General features: G+C 40.0%; 1 protein-coding gene across 3 annotated transcripts in view; it reads left to right on the forward strand.

Moving 5' to 3' along the window:
- Positions 1-20,366, forward strand: part of PDS5A (PDS5 cohesin associated factor A) — a 137,557-nt gene extending 117,191 nt beyond the window's left edge. For 2 of the 3 annotated variants that reach the window (XM_062212636.1, XM_062212635.1), the window contains exons 29-34: positions 3,500-3,562; positions 4,248-4,393; positions 5,405-5,513; positions 12,041-12,393; positions 14,446-14,502; positions 17,777-20,366. In XM_062212636.1, the coding sequence (XP_062068620.1) occupies positions 3,500-3,562; positions 4,248-4,393; positions 5,405-5,513; positions 12,041-12,393; positions 14,446-14,458 (684 nt within the window). In that variant the 3' untranslated portion in view covers positions 14,459-14,502; positions 17,777-20,366. The remainder of the gene's footprint in view (positions 1-3,499; positions 3,563-4,247; positions 4,394-5,404; positions 5,514-12,040; positions 12,394-14,445; positions 14,503-17,776) is intronic. The other variant, XM_062212637.1, reaches the window with a different exon arrangement.
- The last annotated feature ends 1,497 nt before the right edge of the window (positions 20,367-21,863 follow it).

A 21,863-nucleotide genomic window follows, 5' to 3' on the forward strand; every position in this document is an offset into this window, starting at 1 on the left:
AAGGAGAACTCTATCCTGTTGAATCATGGCCATCAGGAATGAAATCATTATGAATTTGTCACCACACCTTAAATACTGGTTTTTGTTTTGATGTCTGTAACTTGGGCTACTTACAATCTTTATAAGTTAGAGTTTTTGTTTGTGTGTTTTGAAAACTTTGTTTTCCTCCTTTCTCTAATATGTTTATTTTAATTTAGTATAAATTCAAACACAAGAGCACTAAGCTTGTTAAGGTAGTGAACCTAAAGAGGCTATCCTGTTTGTTCATAACTAGTGAGTACACATTGATGCCCAGGCTTGGCAACATTTATTTTAGCCACATAAAAGCCTTTGAACAAAAAAAGATACAGCTTTGCATATCATACATGACAAAAGTATGATTTTCTCACAGGCATACTGAAGCCCTTTGTCCAGTCCTGTGGTACCCTTGTGAAAGTAAATTTAATAATAAAAGATTTTAATGAAAATGTAATGGATTTTTTTTTTTTTTGAAGATTTATTTAGTTACTGCAAAGACAGAGTTACAGAGAGGCAATGGCAGAGAGAGAGAGAAGTCTGTCAGTTCACTCCCCAGGTGGCCCTTACAGCCAGAGCTGGGCTGATCCAAAGCCAGGAGCCAGGAGATTCTTCCAGTTACCGGGGCCCAAGGACTTGGGCCATCCTCTACTGCTTTCCCTGGCCATAGCAAAGAGCTGGATCAAAGTGGAACACCCAGGACTCAAACTGGCGCCTATATGGGATACTGCTGCTGCAGACTGCAGCTTTACCTGCTATGCTACAGCGCCAGCCTCCAAGATGTCTTGATTGTAGTATAGTAAATGATTTTATTCCAGTCACATACCATTGTGGTTTATTTGTTTGTAATTAAGATAACAGGGAGAGGAATCACAAGATATAACTTTTTTTAAAAAATGGATTTATTTGTTTATTTGAAAGCCAGAGTAGAGAGAGGAAAAAAGAGCTCTTCCATCTGTTTCTTCACTCCCCAAATGGCTGCAACAGCTGGAGCTGGTCCAAGAGTCAAGAGCTTCATTTGGGTCTCGACCTATGTGGGTGCAGGGGCCCAAGCATTTGAATCATCTGCTGCTGCTGTCCCAGGCACATGTGCATCAGAAGTGCAACAGCTGAGGCTCAAACTAGTACCCATATGGGATGTTGGCACTGCAGATGCCATTTTAACCTGCTAAGCCAAAGCACTAGCCCCTAAGGTACAACTTTCATAAAGATAATATCAGTATTGATATTCAATCTAGTTCATTTATTGACATAGCTAATGATAGTATATTTACCTTTATGATTTGGACAATTAGTCTACTTATGATTCTAAAAAATATTTTTATTAAGATAATGGGCCAGCGCCGCGGCTCAACAGGCTAATCCTCCGCCTTGCAGCGCCAGCATACCGGGTTCTAGTCCTGGTCGGGGCACCGATCCTGTCCCGGTTGCCCCTCTTCCAGGCCAGCTCTCTGCTGTGGCCCAGGAGTACAGAGGAGGATGGCCCAAGTGCTTGGGCCCTGCACCCCATGGGAGACCAGGATAAGCACCTGGCTCCTGCCATCGGATCAGTGCGGTGCGCTGGCAGCAGCGTGCCTACCACAGCGGCCATTGGAGGGTGAACCAATGGCAAAAAGGAAGACCTTTCTCTCTATCTCTCTCTCTCACTGTCCACTGTGCCTGTCAAAAAATAAAATAAAATAAAATATTGTTAAGATAATGGATTTTTTTTCAGTAATGATAATTTTCTTAATCTAGTTTGGAGTTTCTTTAGTTAATATTAAATGCCTGAAATTTCCATATTATCATATTGTATATTTTGAAAAGCCCAGAAATAGATCTTATGATACAGTGGAGAAGGTGAAGATGGTTTCATGAATAACTGTTTGCATTGAGCTATATGAAAAAATATGAATGTACTTTATGTAAAAGTTAGTAAACTTGGGACATTTGACTAAATTTTATGTGCCGATAAAACGTAAAGCTTGACATGATTTGGCTCATTAAATGTGTTTTGATTATTTGATGAGCTGATGTACATTAGTATATATATAATTGAGTTTTTAAGCCTTTGTTGAAACTTAGTAATTTGGTGCCCGTGCTGTGACATAGTGGGCTAAACCTCCACCTATGGTGCCGGCATCCCTCATGGGTGCTGGTTCATATCCTAGCTGCTCCTCTTCCGATCTAGCTCTCTGCTATGGCTTGGGAAAGTAGTTGGAGATGGCCCAAGTGCTTGGGCCCTGCACCCAGTTGGGAGATCCGGAAGAAGCTCCTGGCTTCATATCAGCCTAACTCTGGCGTTTGCGGCCACTTGGGGAATGAACCAGCAGATGGAAGACCTTTCTCTCTGTCTCTTCCTCTCTGTCTGTAATTCTCTCTCTCAAATAAATAGTACTACTAATAATAAACTTTTTAAAAATTATTAATTTGCTTGAAAGGTGGAGAGAGATTTATCTTCCAACTGCTGGTTCTCTCTCCAAATGGACACAATAGACAGGGCTGCTCCAGGTCAAAGCCAGGGATCTGGACTCCATCCAGGTATTCCATTTGGGTGGCAGGGGCCCAAGTGCCTAGGCCATCTTCCACTGCTTTCCCATGCTCATAAACAGGGAGTTGTATTGGAAGTGGAGTAACCAAGACTTGAACCTGTACCTCTGTGGCATGCCATTGTTTCAGGCAGCAACTTAATTTTATTTATTTATTTTTTAACTTGTATTTGTTTATTTGAAAGGGAGAGGGAGGTTGGGGGGGTGGGGGAATCTTCCATCTTCTGGTTCATGGTTCATTTCCCAAAAAGCTGCAGCAGCTTGTGCTGGGTCATGCCAAGGCCAAGAATCAGGAACCTAATCCAGGACTCACACATGTATGGTAGGGACGCACGTCCTTCTGCCATCACCTGCTTCCTCTCAGGGTGTGCCTTAGCAGAAGACTGGAGTTAGTTAGGCATCCCATTATGGGATGCAGGTAGCATCCTAACTGCTGTGCCAATTCCCCATTCCCATAATTGTTGTTAGAAGAAACAATGCCCCTTTCTTTCTCTCCTCCTCCTCCTTCTCCTGCCTTTCAAATAAATAAAAATCTTTAAAAAAAAAATATATGGACAGGCATTATGGTATAGAAGGTAAGCTTCTGCCTGCAATGCCAGCATCCCATATCAGCACTGGTTGGAGACCCAACTGCTCCACTTCCAATCCCGCTCCCTGCTAATGTACCTGGGAAAGCAGTGGAAGATAGCCCAAGTTCTAGACCCTTGAACACACTTTGGAGTCCTGGAAGAAGCTCCTGGCTCCTGGTTTCTGACTGGCCCAACCCCAGCTGTTGAAGACAGATATCTCTCTTTCTCTTTTCTCTCTTTGTCTCTCTCTTTCTCTCCCAATCCTCCCCTCCCTCCCTCCCTAACCCCCTCTGTAACTCTGCCTTTCAAATAAAAGGAACAATGCCTCAAGTCTTATTTGGACAATAAAAATATGCCTGTTCACCTTGATGTTTCTTTTTTATATAGGATTTCTGTAATGACAAGAGTTATATTTCAGAAGAGACAAGAGTACTTCTATTAACAGGAAAGGTATTATGGACATGAGAATTTTGTGATCTTTATTTCACATATATAATCTCCTTCTCCAGGAAATAACCTTTAAATATTCTCTAGATTTTATACTTTCTGATTCCTAGGGATCACCTTGTAGATTTTTTGTATCTACATCTCAGGTTTTTTTCAGTCTTCTGAATTGCCATCATTTATTCTTCTCAGTAAAATTAAACTTTGTTTTTTTTTGTTTTTTTTTTTTTTTTTGGAATCCACAGAATCTACCATGTAGGTTTTCCTGTAAGATAAAGAAAATATTATTTTAAAAATATTAATGAGTTATAATTTATTCCATAGAGGTATGTGATGAGGTCTAAAATACAAAAAAAACACAATTTTTTATATAATTTCTAAACTTTATACATTTACTAGTTTGTCTATAAGTCATTTTATTATGTATTTCACTCTCATTTAGGGTCACTTTATTTTGATTGAGGAATAAGGAATAATAAATGTTGCTTTAGTTATTACTAGGTAGAAGTAATGCTTATGACTTTTAATTGTATTTATGCAACTAATTTTATAAAGCCTCATTTCTAATAAATTTAACTTTCCAAGTCAACAACAGTTTTGTTTAACTCAAATTAATTAGTATCTTGTACATGTATCTAAGTTTATATGTATTCCTTTCAGTAATAAAATAATATGTGTGTGTAATTTTTAGCCAAAGCCTACTGGAGTACTAGGTGCGGTAAACAAGCCTTTATCAGCAACGGGAAGGAAACCCTATGTTAGAAGCACTGGCACTGAAACTGGAAGCAATATTAATGTAAATTCAGAGCTGAATGCTGCAACCGGAAATCGATCAAGGCAATTTTTTTCTCTAATTGTTTCTTATTACAATCACTCACTACTTGGCTTATCTTTCAATTTATTCCTAAAAGCACTGCATTGTAAAATGAACTTCTTGATGAATTTTAGTATTTTTAATGATCAGAATCCAGAGTGTGATGTAAATTTTGAAACTATATAGCATTCTAAGTGTATAGAAAAGGTAATGGAAGAAACATAAGAATTTCTAGTATTATAACTAATTTATGTGGAAATGCTTATTGTGTATACTCAAGAAAATTCAGTGTAGGAAAGCTGAAAATACAATTCTTTCAAATAGTTTGGAATTCTTTTTCATTTTTAACTCATAGAAGTTAGTATAGTATTAGTTAAGATAACATTGTTACAACATTTTCCACTTACATATCCCATGTTTATTTTAACATGTCAAGTGTTTTCTGTCTTAGCCACACCATAACAATTTCCAACTGACCCTACTCTTATCAGCAATAAATTTCGAGGCTTTTAATTGTTTCATTCTCATTCATGAAATCCGAAGAGCAAACTCAACCAGGAGTGTCAATCATTTTTAACAGTAGAATCCTGAAACACAGGGCAAATAAATATGCAGCAGCCGAGGGTCAAAGAGATGGTGGAGGCCCAAATGACTCCCAGGTGACTTTTTGCTGTACTGTGTCTCCCTTGCAGAATATTAAGACCACTGGGAATGACTCTACCATAATCTCCAGTTTTATTTTTGTTTTAGGATTTCCTGCCCCCACGAGATAAGGTTTAGAATAGCTTTCAACAATCTATTTATTAGGTGGTTTTTCTAGGCAATGATTTCTGTCATTAAGGTTAAATGGAAATCAATAACACGATATTAAAAAGCAGAGATCTATAAACATAGTTGATCTGAATCTTGCTGTCATTGCATCCTTTGGCAAGATTTCTATACCAGCCTTAAGATGTCCCTCACTTGTGTATTAAGAGAATTAACTTTCTATTCATGTTTAAAATTCAAAGCCATGATTTATTTTTCTTCAACAGGGAGCAGAGTTCAGAGTCAGGAGAAACTGGAGTTAGTGAAAATGAGGAGAACCCTGTGAGAATTATCTCTGTTACTCCTGTAAAGAATATTGACCCGGTAAAGAATAAGGTAAATGTACAATTTAACAAATGGGTATTTGCCAAGGAGTTTCTTATTATAATTTCAATGTAGGAGGAAGAAACTCTAGGGCCGGCATTGTGGTGCAGCAGGTTAAGCTGCATGCAGCAACCCATAAGGGCGCCAATTCGATTCCTGGCTGCTTTACTTCTGATCCAGCTCCCTGCTGATGAGCCTGGGAAAGCAGTAGAATATGGCCCAAATGCTTAGACCCTGCACCTGCAAGAGAGACCCAAATGAAGCTCCTGGCTGCAGACTGGCCCACCCCTGACCGTTGTGGCCATTTAGAGGAGTGGATGGAAGATCTTTCTCTTTTTTTCCTCTTTCTTTAATTCTGGCTTTCAAATAAACAAATAAATAAATAAAACTTTAAAACAAACAAAAAGCTACTGGCTCTGATGTTGGCATCACATGTGGGCTCTGGTTAGAGTCCCATCTGCTCCACTTCTGATCCAGCTCCCTCCTTGATGTGCCTGGGAAAGCAGCAGAAGATGGCTGAAACACCCATGTAGGAAACAGATGAAACTGCTGGTTCCTGTTTTCAGCCTGTGGCAGCCCTGGCTATTGCTGCCATTTAGGGAGTGAACCAGGGGATATAAGTTCTCTCTCTATCTCTCCCTCTTTATAACCCTGACTTTCAAATACATGACTAAATCTTAATAAAAATAAAAAATACAGTCACCATACTGAATTTTATACATGTGTGTATTCTGCTGCCTACAATACTTACTGTGCATCTGTTCTCCAAATACAATTCCTCTATATCTACCTACTTCATTTTATAACAATTTATGTGGTCACTCCTGATGGTATCCTCTTCTCACATTACCTCTCCCAACTGCTTGAAAGAATAAGAACCACAAGTTTTTGAGATTTTACTTTGAAGTTTATAGATTACTGCTTGGGGTCATCAAGAACTCTGTTTTGTTTCTATTGTATTCATAAATTTTTTTTTTTTTTATTTATTTGAAAGAGACACATCTTTCATCTGCTGGTTTACTCCCTAAATGCCTACATCAGCTAGCACAGGACCAGGCTGAATTAGAGAGCCACAGCACAATCTGGGAAGTACTTGTGGTTTTTTTTTGGAAAGATGGAGAGGGATCTCCAATGCCCACAACAGCTGGGGCTGGGGCAGGTCAAAGCCAAGAGCCAAAAATTCAATATAGATTTCTCATGTGGGTGGTGCTGCCTCTCAGGGTGCACAAGAGCAGGAAGCTGGAATTGGAAGCACTGATGTGATGTGCACCCAGGCACTGCAATAAGGGAAACAGGCATCCCAATGGTATCATCACTGTTTTGACAAATGCCCCCCCAAAACAGTTGCATTCTTTTTTTTGACAGGCAGATTGGACAGTGAGAGAGAGACAGAGAGAAAGGTCTTCCTTTGCTGTTGGTTCACTCTCCAGTGGCCGCTGCGGCCGGCGCACCGCGTCTCCTGGTCTCCCATGGGGTGCAGGGCCCAAGCACTTGGGCCATCCTCCACTGCACTCCCGGGCCACAGCAGAGAGCTGGCCTGGAAGAGGGGCAACCGGGACAGAATCCGGCACTCCGACCGGGACTAGAACCCGGTGTGCTGGCGCCGCTAGGCGGAGGATTAGCCTGTTGAGCCAGGGCGCCGGCCCAGTTGCATTTTTTACTGTTAACTTTTAAATTATGTCATCTGAAATTTTTTTAGATTTATTTACTTATTTGAAAGTTAGATTTTCACAGAGAGAGAGAGAGAGAGTCTTCCATCCGATGGTTCACTCCCCTATCTCTGCAACATCGAGAGCCGCACCAATCCGAAGCCAGGAACCAGGAGCTTCTTCTGGTTCTCCCACACAGGTGCAGGGACACAAGGAATTGGACCATCTTGTACTGCTTTCCCAGGCCATAGCAGAGAGCTGGATCGGAAGTGGAGAAGCTGGGTCTCGAATACTACAGGCAGCAGCTTTAACTGCTGCACCACAACGCTGGCCCCTGTCATTTGAATTTTTTTTTTTTTTTTTAACTTTTCAGTTATTAAAGAAAGGAAAATAAGAGCAGCTTGATAACTTATCTCAGTAGGAATGGCCTGAAGATACAATTAAGTATATTTTTTTCCATAGAATATTCTTGACATACTTTTTATTGCCCATCATATATTTATGGTGAGCATCAAATGCTTTAGTATTACTATCAGTTAAGTAAAATGCAGTCTTTTCATTACAGCTTAACTTTGCCTGTCCAAATTCAGTATCTGAGCTCGAACTGATAGATAGAGATGGTTGTGTGGTTAGTCTCTTACTACTCAAACTCTGTTATTTGCTTTCTGAAACACAGCATGTGAATGGATTCGGGGTAACAGGGTATGTCTTTCTCTCAAAACTCTTTGTGAGTTGGGACGACGCAGGCATGAAGCTTAGCAGTTAAGCCACAGGTTAGGACATCTGCATCCCACATCAGATGACCTGAGTTGTAGTCCTGGTTCTAACTTCTGACTCCAGCTTCCTGGCCATGCAGATCTTGGGGGATACTGTTGATGACTCAAGTAATTTGGTTCCTGCCACCCATGTGCCATATGTGGATTAAGTTCCCTGTTTCTGATTTTGGCACAAGTTGGGACCTGTTGCAGACATTTGGAGAGTGAACCTGCAGATGGAGGGAAGAGTGTGTCCTCTCTCTTTCTTTTTCTCAAATAAAATGAATTTGGAATATAGAAACCAATACCTTGAAGTATTTTTGGATCCTTGCATGAATTAAGCACTCTGGGGACTGGCACTGATTTAAGTCCCAGATGCTGTATTTCCAGTACAGCTCCCTGCTAATTGCCTGGGAAAACAGTGGAAAATGGCCCAATCTTTGGGCACCTGCACTAATGTGGGAGACTGGGATGAAGCTCTTGGCTGCAACCTGGCCCAGCCGTGACCATTGCAGCCATTTGGCGAATGAACCAGTAGATCATCTCTCTCTGTCTCTGTCTCTCTAACTCTGCCTTTCAACTAAATTAATACATAAATCTTTAAAAAATTAATTAAGCAGGACCGGCGCCGCGGCTCACTAGGCTAATCCTCCGCCTTGCGGTGCCGGCACACCAGGTTCTAGTCCCGGTCGGGGCACCGGATTCTGTCCCGGTTGCCCCTCTTCCAGGCCAGCTCTCTGCTATGGCCCGGGAGTGCAGAGGAGGATGGCCCAAGTGCTTGGGCCCTGCACCCCATGGGAGACCAGGATAAGCACCTGGCTCCTGCCTTCGGATCAGCCCGGTGCGCCGGCCACAGCGCGCCAGCCGTGGTGGCCATTGGAGGGTGAACCAACGGCAAAAGGAAGACCTTTCTCTCTATCTCTCTCTATCACTGTCCAATCTGCCTGTCAAAAAAAAAAAAAAAATTAATTAAGCACTCTTGGGCCAAGCATCCCTATTTTGGAGAAGCCAAATCTTACTGTCTGAATAATCTATAGTATTATGTTCATACTTCCAAAGAATTTTTTTCTCTTCAAAATAAATAAATAACTCTTTAAAAAAGAGTTACAGAGAGATGGAGAGAGAGAGAGGGATCTTGCATCTGCTAAATCGCTCCCCAGATGGCCCCAATAACCAGCGTTGGGCCATTCCAAAGCCAGGAACTAGAGGGTTCTTTGAGTACTCCCATGTGGGTGGCACTTGGGCCATCTGCTACTGCTTTTCCCAGGCCATTAGCAGTGAGTTAGAAACTCACTGTAACCTGAAGAGACATGGGTTATATATTGTCAAAGGTGTAAAGGCTTCAGTCATGTTCCTGTAAGTTGAGATGGTCATTTTGCCCCCAATGTCTGACACGAAGCCCTGTAGGCTTTTATTAAGAAGTTATCTTGTCAGTATACTAAAAACAGTATTAAGACCTAAGGGAGTGGACATTTGACATAGCAGTTAAGTTGCCATATTCAGTATTGTTGTCTGAGTTTTGTTATATATATACACACACACATACCCATCACATTTCATGAATGTGTAAATGTGATCATGTGCATGATTTTCAGTCCCATCTTTTGTCCCTCTATTTTCTTTTCTACAACTACAAGCAATATTTCAATAAATATTCCTTTATAAACATACAACTTACTGATGCTTTTATTGCTATCAGCTAAATTCCTTGTTCCCAGATTACTGAGTCAAAGAATACAGTGAGTGAAAGAACATAGATATTTAGATATATAGATATATAGAACATTAGATATTTCCATGTTGATCTTGTAAAAGATTGGAACATTTGACATTTCTACCAGCAGTATGTAAGCATACTGTTTTTTTTCTTTATATACCTGACAATGACAACAACAGGTTTTACAATTCTTTTGAATTTTGGTTCAGTCTCAATTATCAGAAATACTGTTTTAAATTGCATTTCTCTGACTGACATTATGTTTGTTGATTCTTTGGCTGTATTCTATAAATTTCCTGTTCCTATATTGTCCATTTTTTGGGCATCTTCCACTGCCTTCCCAGTCACATTAGCAGGAAGCTGGATTGGAAGTGGAGTAACCAGGACTTAAAATGGCACTCCAATATGGGATGTTGGTGTTGCAGTCAGCAGTTCAACCTACTGTGCTATAATGCTGGACTTTATTTTATGTGCTCTTCCCATATTTTTTAAGGTCTGAGTTCCTTACATCTACCAACCTGTTTTCTTTTATGGGTACTTTTTGCTATTTCCTCTGTACTTCGGTCTTCATATGACAGAATCCTACTTTGACATTACTTGCCTAATAATTCCCAAAAGGACTCATTAGAAATTGATAATTCCTCTAATTTTCCCCCCCAAAACACTCCATTCTTTAATCTCATAGCCCTTGGAATGATTTGTACTTGAAATGTATTCACTTTTAAGAAATTAGTTATGTGTCATACTAAATGAAGACAGGAAATGAAGACAGGTTTCCCAGTCTATTCCCAGTAGTCATCACACCTAATTAGGCATTCAGTTAAACAAATGGTTCCTACTCTGTGTTTAATAATAATTGATATATTGTTGATCCATTTTGTTTTGCCTACAAGTCAACATCTTTTTTCAGGATGACATTCTGTATGTCTTCTCATGATTCATCTTAGTTGCTTCAGTTTAATTCTTGTGGGCCATATTATTCCCATCCTTTCATGTATTATGCATTCTCTTACATTTAGGCTTAACATTAGATTACAACCCAATTTCTGGATTTTTTTCACTTAATTTACTACTCTTTGGAATTTTTAAATAAATTTTCTTATCATTATTGAAACATTTTCTGGGGAAAATGCAAATTAATAAAAAAGATGTGGTGGCTGGCACCGTGGCTCAACAGGCTAATCCTCCGCCTTGCGGCGCCGGCACACTGGGTTCTAGTCCCGGTTGGGGAGCCGAATTCTATCCCGATTGCTCCTCTTCCAGGCCAGCTCTCTGCTGTGGCCCAGGAGTGCAGTGGAGGATGGCCCATGTCCTTGGGCCCTGCACCCACATGGGAGACCAGGAGAAGCACCTGGCTCCTGGCTTCGGATCAGTGCGGTGCGCCGGCCGCAGCGGCCATTGGAGGGTGAATCAGCGGCAAAGGAAGACCTTTCTCTCTGTCTCTCTCTCACTGTCCACTCTGCCTGTCAAAAAATAAAAAATAATAAAATAAAATTTCGAAAAAAAATAATAAAGATGTGTTATAGCTTTTTGAATGATGATAATGTATCAGTTAAATTTTAATGTAATCCTTTTTTTTTTTTAACTTATTTTTTGTTTAAGATTTATTTATTTAACTGAGAGGCAGAGAGAGAGAGAGAGAGAGACAGAGAGGTCTTTCCATCTGCTAGTTCACTTTCCAGATGGCTGCAATGGACGGAGTCAGAGGCTCAGGAGCCCAAGCACTTGGGCCATCTCCTACTGCTTTCCCAGGCCCTCATCAGGGAGCTGGATCGGAAGTGGATCTGCCAGGACTTGAACCAGTGCCTATATATAGGATGCCGGTGCCACAGGTGGAGGCTTAACCTCCTAGGCCCCAGTGCCGGCCCCAGTGTATTCCTTATATCTTCCATATAAAGCTCACAAAGGAAATGTATAGCAAACAAGTGAGTTAGTGATTGTTATAGTAAAAAGAGACAAAAGTTTTAGTGAATGAATGTAATGAGAAGTTAAAGATCTTCATGTCACAGCACTACAAAGATTATTATACTTAGATCCATCAGGGAGAAAGAAAATAGCACTTTGAATTAAGAAAAATACTTCTCCTTTGAAAAGTGATAAATTTAGAATAGTTTCAATAAAAGGAATTTTTCTTTTGGCATGGTATTATAATAGCAAAACCTAGTAAATTTTCTTTATTTTAAATGTACTACCTTTGATGATAATCAGTATTTATTGAACATAGTATACGTACCACTGCTGAGGCAGCAGGCACAGGCTCTTTCCTCAAGTAATTTACTTTCCTAATGGAATGTGAGCAGTTAACCATAAGTCCTGAAATCCCAAGTCCTTTAAAATACTTACAGAAATGTTTTTTCTAGTAGAGATCATTCATATTTAAGGAATTTGTGTTTATCGAGTTGTTTTGTGCTATTTTAGGAAATTAATTCCGATCAGGCTACCCAGGGTAACATCAGCAGTGACCGGGGAAAGAAAAGAGCGGTACCAGCAGCCGGTGCTGAGAACATCCAGCAAAAACCAGATGAGAAAGAAGATGAATCAGGGCCACCTGCCCCGGCCAAACCCAGGAGAGGACGTCGACCCAAGTCTGAATCTCAGGGCAACGCAACCAAAAATGATGATGTAAATAAACCTGCTAGCAAAGGAAGGAAGAGAGCGGCAGTCAGTCAGGAGAGCCCTGGGGGCTTGGAAGCAGGTAATGCCAAAGCACCCAAACTGCAAGATGTAGCCAAAAAGGCAGTACCAGCAGAGAGACAAATTGACTTACAAAGGTAATGTACACCATTTTTCCTAAAGTTTGAATTTATGCATTTTCTCTTATAGGTCAGCCACTGCCTCCCAACACTTAGGTATTTGGGAGTGAAAGTGAGCTTGGTATCCCTTGCAAAGATTATAAAGTATTTATCTCATTAGCTCCATTTTATGTATTTTAGTTGAAAGGCAGAGTGACAGAGACAGGAAGAGAGTTTCCAGCTGCTGGTTGAGCTCTGCGCCTCTGCCCTGCTACCCCCTCTACCAGCGCCTGCAATAGCTATGGCTAGGCCAGGCCTGAGCCACGAATTCTTGGGGTCTTACTTGTGGGTGGCAATAACCCAGGCATCCCAGCCATCATCCACTGCCAGCCCGGCACATCATCAGGAAGCTGAGCTGGCAGCTCAGAGTACTTGGTCTGGGATGTAGGCATCCCAAGCAGTGACTTCACCCACTGGGCCACAACACGTGCCCCTCATAACCTCCACTTTTAAGGCACCCAAAGAATCCCCTTTTTCCTTTGGCTAAGTTTTATTTAAGAGGTAGTATTGTGGTGTTTCTGTTTATTAGTAAGGAAAATATTATCTTTTGTTTGGATTTTACATAATGCAAAGAGCTATCATTTGGATACAGAATCTTGGAATGCAGAAGGTATTCATGAAATCAGAATAAGTAGATTTTGCTCTTTAATTCTTGTTAAATTTTTAAAAATTAATTTATTTTCACTGGGAAGGCAGAGTGACAGAGAGAGGGAAAAGGACATCTTCAGTCTGCTGGTTCACTTATAAAATGGCCACAACAGCTGGTACTGGGCCAGGCTGAAGCCAGGTACCTAAAATTCTGCTCAGGTCTTTCATGTGGATGGCAGGGGCCACTTTCCACAGCTTTCCCAGGTGCTTTAGCAGGTAGCTGAACTGGAAGTGATGTAGCCAGGACTCCAGCTGGCACTGCAGGGTGCTATACCAGTGTCACATGCAGCAGCTTACCCTGCTGCATCACAGCACCAGCCCCTTGTTGTAGTTCATTCTAATATAGATCAAGAAGGTATCCACTTCCACCTTTCCCAGTGAAACAACGTTGTAGCTGCTCATCTCTGATCAGTCTTGGTTGGAATTTTAGATTGTCCACAGTGTGGAGATCTGTACTTGGCCAGAAGGAGTCACTTTATAGATTTTTTTTTTTTTTTAATTTATTTGGCAGATAGAGTTAGAGGAGCAACCGGGACAGAATCCGGCACCCCAACCGGGACTAGATCCTGGGGTGCTGGTGCCACATGCGGAGGATTAGCCTAGTGAGCCGCAGCACCGGCCCCACTTTATAGATCTTACCTGTGTGCCCTTATTGTTTCCTTATATACCTGACTTATCTGCTGAATTAGACTGTAAGCATCTGAACTGCTTCTAGAAATGAGTCCTGGCTTTGATCAGCTCAGTTTACCCCCTCTGACTTGCTTCAATATTTTCATAAAGTACAGAGTCACATAAGCATGTGTAGGTACATTTAAAATATTACCATGGGGGCCCACACTGTGGCATAGTGGGTAAATCCGCTGCCTGCAGTGCAGGCATCTCACGTGGGTGCTGCTTTGAGTCTCGGCTGCTCCACTTCCAATTCAGCTCTCTGCTAAGGCCTTGGAAAGCAGTGGAAGATGGCCCGGGTGCTTGGGCCTCTGCACCCGTGTGGGAGACCCGGAAGAAGCTCTGGCTCCTGGCTTCAGATTGACCCAGCTCCGACCATTGCAGCCATTTGGGGAGTGAACCAGCCGATGAAAGACCTCTGTTTGTCTATCTTTCTCTCTCTCTCTCTACCTCTACCTGTCTGTAACTCTGCCTGTCAAATAAATAAATCTTAAAAAATAAAATATTACCACTTACGAAATTCAGAAATCTGAGACTTTATGTAAATACTTCTGATTTTCTTTCTACAACATCTTGTAGAATCAGGTCCAAGAAATCAAAACCTGCTTTGAGTACTGATGTGCTGTTCTTATTTGTTTCTATTTCTACTGATAGGTATAGTAATGAAAGCCAAAATTTGGTCAAACCTGACATGACTTTTTTCCTCAATCCTAGACCTTTGCCCTGAACAATATATTCATCCTCTGCTTCCTTTTCTTCATTAACAGTAAGGTAATATAATAATACTTTAAAAGATTGTTGTAATGGGCCAGTATTGTGGCTCAGGGGGTTAACAACCTCCTGCAGCTCCACATCCCATATCAGAACGCCAGTTCAATCCTGGCTGTTCTGCTTTCTATCCAGCTTCCTGCTAATACAACTGACAAAAGCAGCGAAAAATGGCCCGATGACTTGGGTCCCTGCCACCCATGTAGAAAACTAAGGTGAAGTTTCAAGTCCCTGACTTGGGCCTACTCCAGCCTCAGCCGTTGTGGCCATGTGGGGAGTGAACCAGCGGATAGAAGATGTCTTTGTTTTTTTGGTCTGTCACTTTGACTTCCAAACAAACAAAATAATTTTTTAAAGATTGAATATTCTAAGAATTAAATGAATCAATAACTATAAAACATTTTAGCAACATGCTTCTTATACAGAAAGTGCTCAGTAATTATTATCATTATTTTAAATTCTAGTGGCCTTTACAGCTTAATATATGTTTTCAAATATACAAAAATTGAATATTTTCCTAGAGGCTGCCAAAACTCTCTAAAGATTTTTTCTTTCTATTTTTATTTGAGAGGGGGAGCAGAGAGAGCTTTCTTCTATTGGTTCATTGCCCCAAATGCTCATAGTGATAAGGGAACCTAAAAGTAGGAAGCTATAAATTCAATCTGACTCCCGTGTTGGTAACTGGAACCCAATTACTGGAGCCATCACTTCTCCTCCTATAGTCTGCATTGGTAGGAAGCTGGAGTCGGGAGACAGAGCCCAGTATTGAACCCATATGCTCCAATACAGGATTCAGCCATCTTAACTGCTAGACTAAACACCTGCCTATTTTTTTTTTTAATTATTTTATACTTTATTTTTTATTTATTTTTTTATTTGACAGAGTTAGACAGTGAGAGAGAGAGAGACAAAAGTCTTCCTTCCGTTGGTTCACCCCCCAAATGACCACTACGGCTAGAGATACGCCGATCCAAAGCCAGGAGCCAGGTGCTTCCTCCTGGTCTACCGTGTGGGTACAGGTGCCCAAGCACTTGGGCCATCCTCCACTGCCTTCCTGGGTCACAGCAGAGAGCTAGACTGCAAGAGGAGCAACCGGGACTAGAACCTGGCACCCATATGGGATGCTGGCGCCGCAGGCAGAGGATTAACCAAGTGAGCCACGGCGCCGGCCCCAACACCTGCCTATTTTTAAAGTTTTATCTCTGCTATGGCCTGCAAAAGCAGTAGAGGATGGCCCAAGTCCTTGGGCCCCTGTACCTACGTGGGAGACCTGGAAGAAGCTCCTGGCTTCAGATCAGTGCAGTTCCGGCCATTGTGGCCAATTGGGGAGTGAACCAGTGGATGAAAGACCCTTCTCTCTTTCTCTCTGCCTCTCCTTCTCTCTCTGTGTAACTCTGACTTTCAAGTAAATAAATTTATCTTTAAAATTAAAAAAAAAATTCCTAGAAAGTCTCTTTTTAAGATCTAAAGGCAGGGGTCCAGCACTGTGGCATAGTGGGTTAAGCCAACGCCTATAACACTGCCATTCCATGCGGATGTTGGTTCGAGTCCTGGCTGATCAGCTTCCCATCCAGCTCCCTGCTAATATGCCTGGAGAGGCAGCAGAGGATGCCCTGAGTCCTTAGGACCCTGCACCCAAGTGGGAGACCTAGAAGAGGTTCCTGGCCCCGCCCTAGCAAATGGAGGATTCTCTCTCTCTCTCTCTCCTCTGACTTTGAAATAAATAAATAAATATTTAAAAAAAAAAAAAAAGGAGGGGCGGGGGCTGTGGCATAATGGATAAAGCCACTGCCTGCAGTGCCAGCATCCCATATGGGTGCTGGTTCGAGTCTCAGCTGCTCTACTTCCAATCCAGCTCTCTGCTGTGGCCTAGGAAAGTAGTAGAAGATAGCCCACCTCTTGGGCCCCTGCATCCACATGGGAGACCCAGAAGAAGCTCCTGGCTTCAGATTGACCTAGCTCCCGCCATTGGCAGCCATTTGGGGAGTAAACCAGCAGATGAAAGACCTTTTTTTCTCTCTCTCTCTCTCTCAGTCTCTCTCTCTCTCTCTCTGCTTCTTCCTTTCAAATAAATCTTTTAACAACAAAAAAAAAAAGAGCGCTAAAGGCACCTCACCTTATATGTCTTAAGTATGCCAGTTAGTACATCAATAAGTAGTCTGTTATTCAAAATACCTAATTCTGTGATGCTCTTATTCTCAGTGAAGATGGATGGTAAGATTTTTATGTGTGTGATAATGTTATACTGTGTGAATTTAGAATATATCAAACATTTTGCACAGGTATTTCAGAAACTTGTGATTGAGTTGTTGAGTACCAATTGATGACTAACAAAACCTAAAAGTGCATCCTAAAACTTTTTGCCAAGTCTCCTTTTGTTTTTTCCTTTTTTTCATGGACCTGTATACAACTCTGCCCTCACACTACGGTGTTACGACTGTGACTTGCAATCTGGATAAGCTCTTCAGAAAAATTGACTTACTCCAGAAAATCAGCATTGTAGTATTGCTTGCAAAACCATGTTTATATAATTGAAAATATTATAGCTCATATTTGCTCCTTTTACTACTTTTTCATGGTTTTGACAAAAGGACTTACTGGTCCAGGCACCCTGCTGTGTATTAACAATCCTAAAGTATCCAAAATGCATAGGTTCTTGCTTCCAAAGAGTATGCTTCCTGAGCTTGTCAACTCCTGAAGACTGCTAAAACCTTTTACTTTAAGTCTGCTGATTGATAGGATAAAATAATAAAGCATTATTTTGAAAATTACTTATAAAGCAAATAAAATTCTGAAATACTACAACATGGAGGAATCTTAAGGACAGACATCATACTAAGTGGCCATTTAGGTAAGGTACCTGGAATAGTCAAAATCATAGAGACAGGACATAGAATGGTGATTGACAGGAACTTGATCACTTGGAGTTTTGAGGAATGAGTCTTGATTTCCAGTGGGTGTACAGTTTCAGTTGGGAAAGACAAAAAAGCTAGGGATGGATGGATGATGCTAATGATTATATCACAGTGCCCCTGAGCTATGATGTTTAACATGTAAAGATACACAGTTTGGGGTTAATTTAATTCTAAGATGAAAACAAAAACTTGTTCGATGTTTTGTTTTTATATAAGTTATTTCTTAAACCAAGTAAAGTTCCAGTTAAAAAAAATGAAAACAATAAGATTTTAGATAACAACTGTAGGAATAAAATTATTCTGGTTTGGTTTTTATCCTGTCTACATCTTTTCTAACTTTGCATTATACTTCTGTCCCTAAGGTAAAAAGAAAACTCATATGCAAAGGGAGAAAATGAAGGCCAAACTGAAGCATGCCCCAGCTTCTGCAAAAACTTGGATTCTACATGTCTGAATAGAGAATGAAGTTCACTTAATACACACTTTCTGCCTTGAAAACTGAAGGAAACTATGACTTCCTTTTCACATGACCACAAATCTTTTGATGGAAATGTACAGCAGAAACTCTTGAAAGAGAGGCTAAAAGCAACTCTATTCTTCCCTGTCCCCTGGACTTTTCTTATGAAAAGTCAATAATTAAGCAAATTGCTTAACATTTGGTTCCAGTTCCTGCATATCTGGAGTTTAAACGCATAATGCACCATTAATTTCCATGCTGCAGTTTTTATTTTAAAGAAAGTAACAAGATATCCTTACACTGACACTGAAAATTCATCCATTTTAGAGCCAGGAATTCCCATGTTACACAAGAAAAAAAAAGAAGTCTACTGAATTAATTTTTTAGAAGAAGAGAGATCAGATGAAATATTTGTTTGTTTTTCCTTTTGGAAACTTTATGTATAATTCTTTCTGCCTGCCTACTTTTCTGCAAAAATGAGATGTACAGATTTCAGTTCCCTGCTATGAAAAGTGATGTGGTGGCAATTTTATAAATGTTGCTTTCTGATTTTTATCAGAGTGAGAAAATAATTAAAATTGTTATTGATTTGCAAGTAGTAAACACTTCATATTTTGATTTCTCCTCCAATTTAGGTTAATATAATTTTCAATAAGTGTACATATTTGTTTGTTTCCTGAAGCGTATCACTTTAAAACAGTTTTTACTCCTGTGGTTATGTTGGAATACTTGGAATTTTTAAGGAGTAAAGACTGCCCAGCATTTGGTTTTATAATGTTTGTCACCAGATTTTTATTACTGATATTAAAAAAAGTCAATTTTTTAAATAGTTGGACTTTGGCAGCTTTGTAAAGGGAAGTTGGAGGTGTTCAGGCTCCCTGTCAATTTTCAGCATTGTGTTATTGGGATATAAGTGTTTTGTTTTTGGTTTTTGTCTGCTGGTCTGGGCTCAGTTTTAATGTTTTTTATTTTAGAAGACAACTGTTGCATCAGTATATTATGTTTCTCGGCATTGTTCAGCATAGGTAATGTGTACATTTTGGTGTACACAATCATATTTAAGTTTTTTTGCATAAAATAAATGCTTCTAGATGTCATATGGCAGTCTTTTAATCTTTTTATCATATTTTCTTGTCAAGTTTTTCATGTGAAAGGGCTAAAGTCATAAACATGATTACAGTCAACTCTCAATTATCTATATAAAACAGTGACTGCCTCAGGTTTTAATTTTGTGATAATCATGAACTCAAAGAACATAATCAAGGCACTCTGCAAGGTCTGCTGCCAGAGGAGCTTAAAATGTGTCCCTCCTCATACTCAGAATGACATCTGTTCCCAGAGTGTATGGGGCTCATCTCCAGGCCCCAGCAGAGTTTGCTCACTTCTCCATTCTGGTTGATCTTGATTGGCTGTAGTTTACATAGGATGTACAATAAGGAGATCAGTCTGAAAAAGGAGATTATTTATGTTAGGGTGAAATTTGCTGATAGTAAATGTCACTTAGGTTCTCATAGATAATCAAGAGTTGGCTGTATATTGACTCTGAGAGATGGATAATTCTTTTAAATATGCATATAAATATATATACACACACAAGTATCAGAAAATGGTTAGTCAAAAATGGATGCCAATGATAGAAAACAATATCTTTTAAAAGTACAGAAAACTTCCTGTTTGCCTTTTCATGACCCTTTAGAAAGAAGATGTAAAATATTGCCTCCAACTTGCTGACAAGAGTATCTATGCACAAATATCAGAGAAGTCCCTCAGGCAGTTAGTGGGCAGGTTCTATTTTGAAAGAGTTTAAAGTTCTCTTAGCATCAGACAAGTTGATCTTAAGGCCCCTAATTTATCAACAACCAAATGTGCTTTTTCAGAGACTTTCTCTCTCTCTCCTTTTAACAAATTGCCCAATGGTGGTTAGGTGTTAAATCATGTTAAATGAAATTCAGTGGAAGCATTTGCATCAGCTTATGACTGTTTAGAATTTTGCAGGAGAGGAGTTAGCTAAAACTAAAAGTGGCCCACTCCTGACTTTATAAAATGATGCAAGTGTCTGGCACTAAGGGAAGGACAGTAGAATGGTAAAAAGATTAAACCGATGGGGAGGGACTTGTTTTTGGGAAATTTGTCAGTTTTCCCTCAAAAAGGAAAACATAAAATCTCTTAGGAATTTGGTATTCACATCTCAGAGAAATACAACACAAAAGTGCAGACTTAATATTTGAAAATTAATGTTAACCCTTTGTGTCTAGTTTGAAGCTTCTTGTATTTGTCTAAAACTACAAGCCAGAATTTTGTATCTCCTTTGATAAAAAGTGTGTATAATGTAAAGTAGTTTTGCATATTCTTGTGCTGCACATGGGCTGAATTTTTAGAATTTTTTTAAAGACTTGAAGCAGAACCTTGTAATTTGTGTAAATGACAAGTGTAAAATCCTACCATAAAATGCTAAAAATATGCACTGTTTCGAATAAAATCAAGAAATGCAGCATTATATAGTAGTGTGGAGCCCTGAATATTCATGTATCCCTGGTATGTCACAAGTTGGCTTAATGTCTTTGCATATTTTCTGTTTAGATTCTGGAGTCTGCGTATCCAATAAGAAATCAAATGCCTCCTTCAAACTTCCTCGCTAGGTACTCTGATTTGAGAAAGAGCATAATGGATGATAAATTCTGATGGACATTTGGAAAACTTCAGTTGTTCTTTAACCTCAGAACTTAAAAGCCGCTTTTAATTTACACTGCCCTATGACACATCTATTTATTACAAATTTTGGACTTAGTTTAGTTCATGGAGAATAAGCAGATTTACACGAATATATCTGGAATCAGAAGTGAACAGAATTAAGAGGTAAGAGAAGCTATTATATTTAGTTTTGTATTTTACCCTTCATGGGTTTATCTTCCCACATCGGATGTTTGCACAAACAGCCCTTCATTATCCACTAGTTCTATATCCATAGATTCAGCCAACTGTGGATTGAAAATATTTGGGAATAACGTACATCTGTATTGTACACGTATAAACTTTTCTTTGTGTCATCATGCCATAAACAATGGAGCATAGCAATTTTACATAGCACTAATGTTGTGTTAGGAATTAGAAGTAATTTAGAGATGGATTTTGTATCCAGAGTGTTCCTTGAACCTGTTTTGTGTGGATAGCAAGGGACACCTGTATTGTAGGATTTTTATGTCCTCCTGGATGTACATGAACTGTCAGGAGAAATGCTACACCAGTACTCTCCAGCAGTACTGACAAGCTTGCAACACTGCCAAGGTAGTAATCACGTCATTGTCTAGAAGAAAAGTTTACCACAAGTCAGTGGCAGCTTATAGGATACAGAGTGCAAAATCATCAAATACCTTTTCTACCTGTAAACTGAGGCTCCAATTTCTCACTCCCGTAAGACTAATGACCTCCATTTCTTTCATTTTATATCTGTTTCAAAGTCTAAAAGGTATGTGTACAGTTTCCGCTTCTGTAGAACATTGGCTGGCAATTAGAACTTTGTTATAGAGGTGTTTCTCAAATAGTGTTTATGAATAGAGTGCTACCGTTAGGCCCCTTTCTGCCTTCATTCTCTAGTTACTGTTCTCTCACAGAGACCATTTCATTCTGAATATCCATTCTTTTTAGTAAACAGCTGAAGAAGCATGAAAAGCAACCAACTGGAGGTCAATTACAATGTAAGGAGCATTGCCAAATATATGGAATCCAGTAAGAAAATTGGGAGGTAGGGAATAGCCATTTTCTTCATTGCAGAAATGTATTGAAACTGTACAGATACAATGCCAGGGGCTGACATTAAAACACTTAACAATGCGGTAGGTGTTGTGGTACAGCAGGTTAAGCCATTGCTTGCAACACCCACATCCTGTATCAGAGTACTTGGGGTCAAGTTTCATCTCCACTTCAGCTTTATGCTACTGTGCACCCTTGGAGGCAGCAGGTGATGCTCAAGTACTTGGGTCCTGCCACCCGTG

The sequence above is a fragment of the Lepus europaeus genome, chromosome 16 (assembly GCF_033115175.1).
Source record: "Lepus europaeus isolate LE1 chromosome 16, mLepTim1.pri, whole genome shotgun sequence".
Classification (NCBI taxonomy): Eukaryota; Metazoa; Chordata; class Mammalia; order Lagomorpha; family Leporidae; genus Lepus; species Lepus europaeus.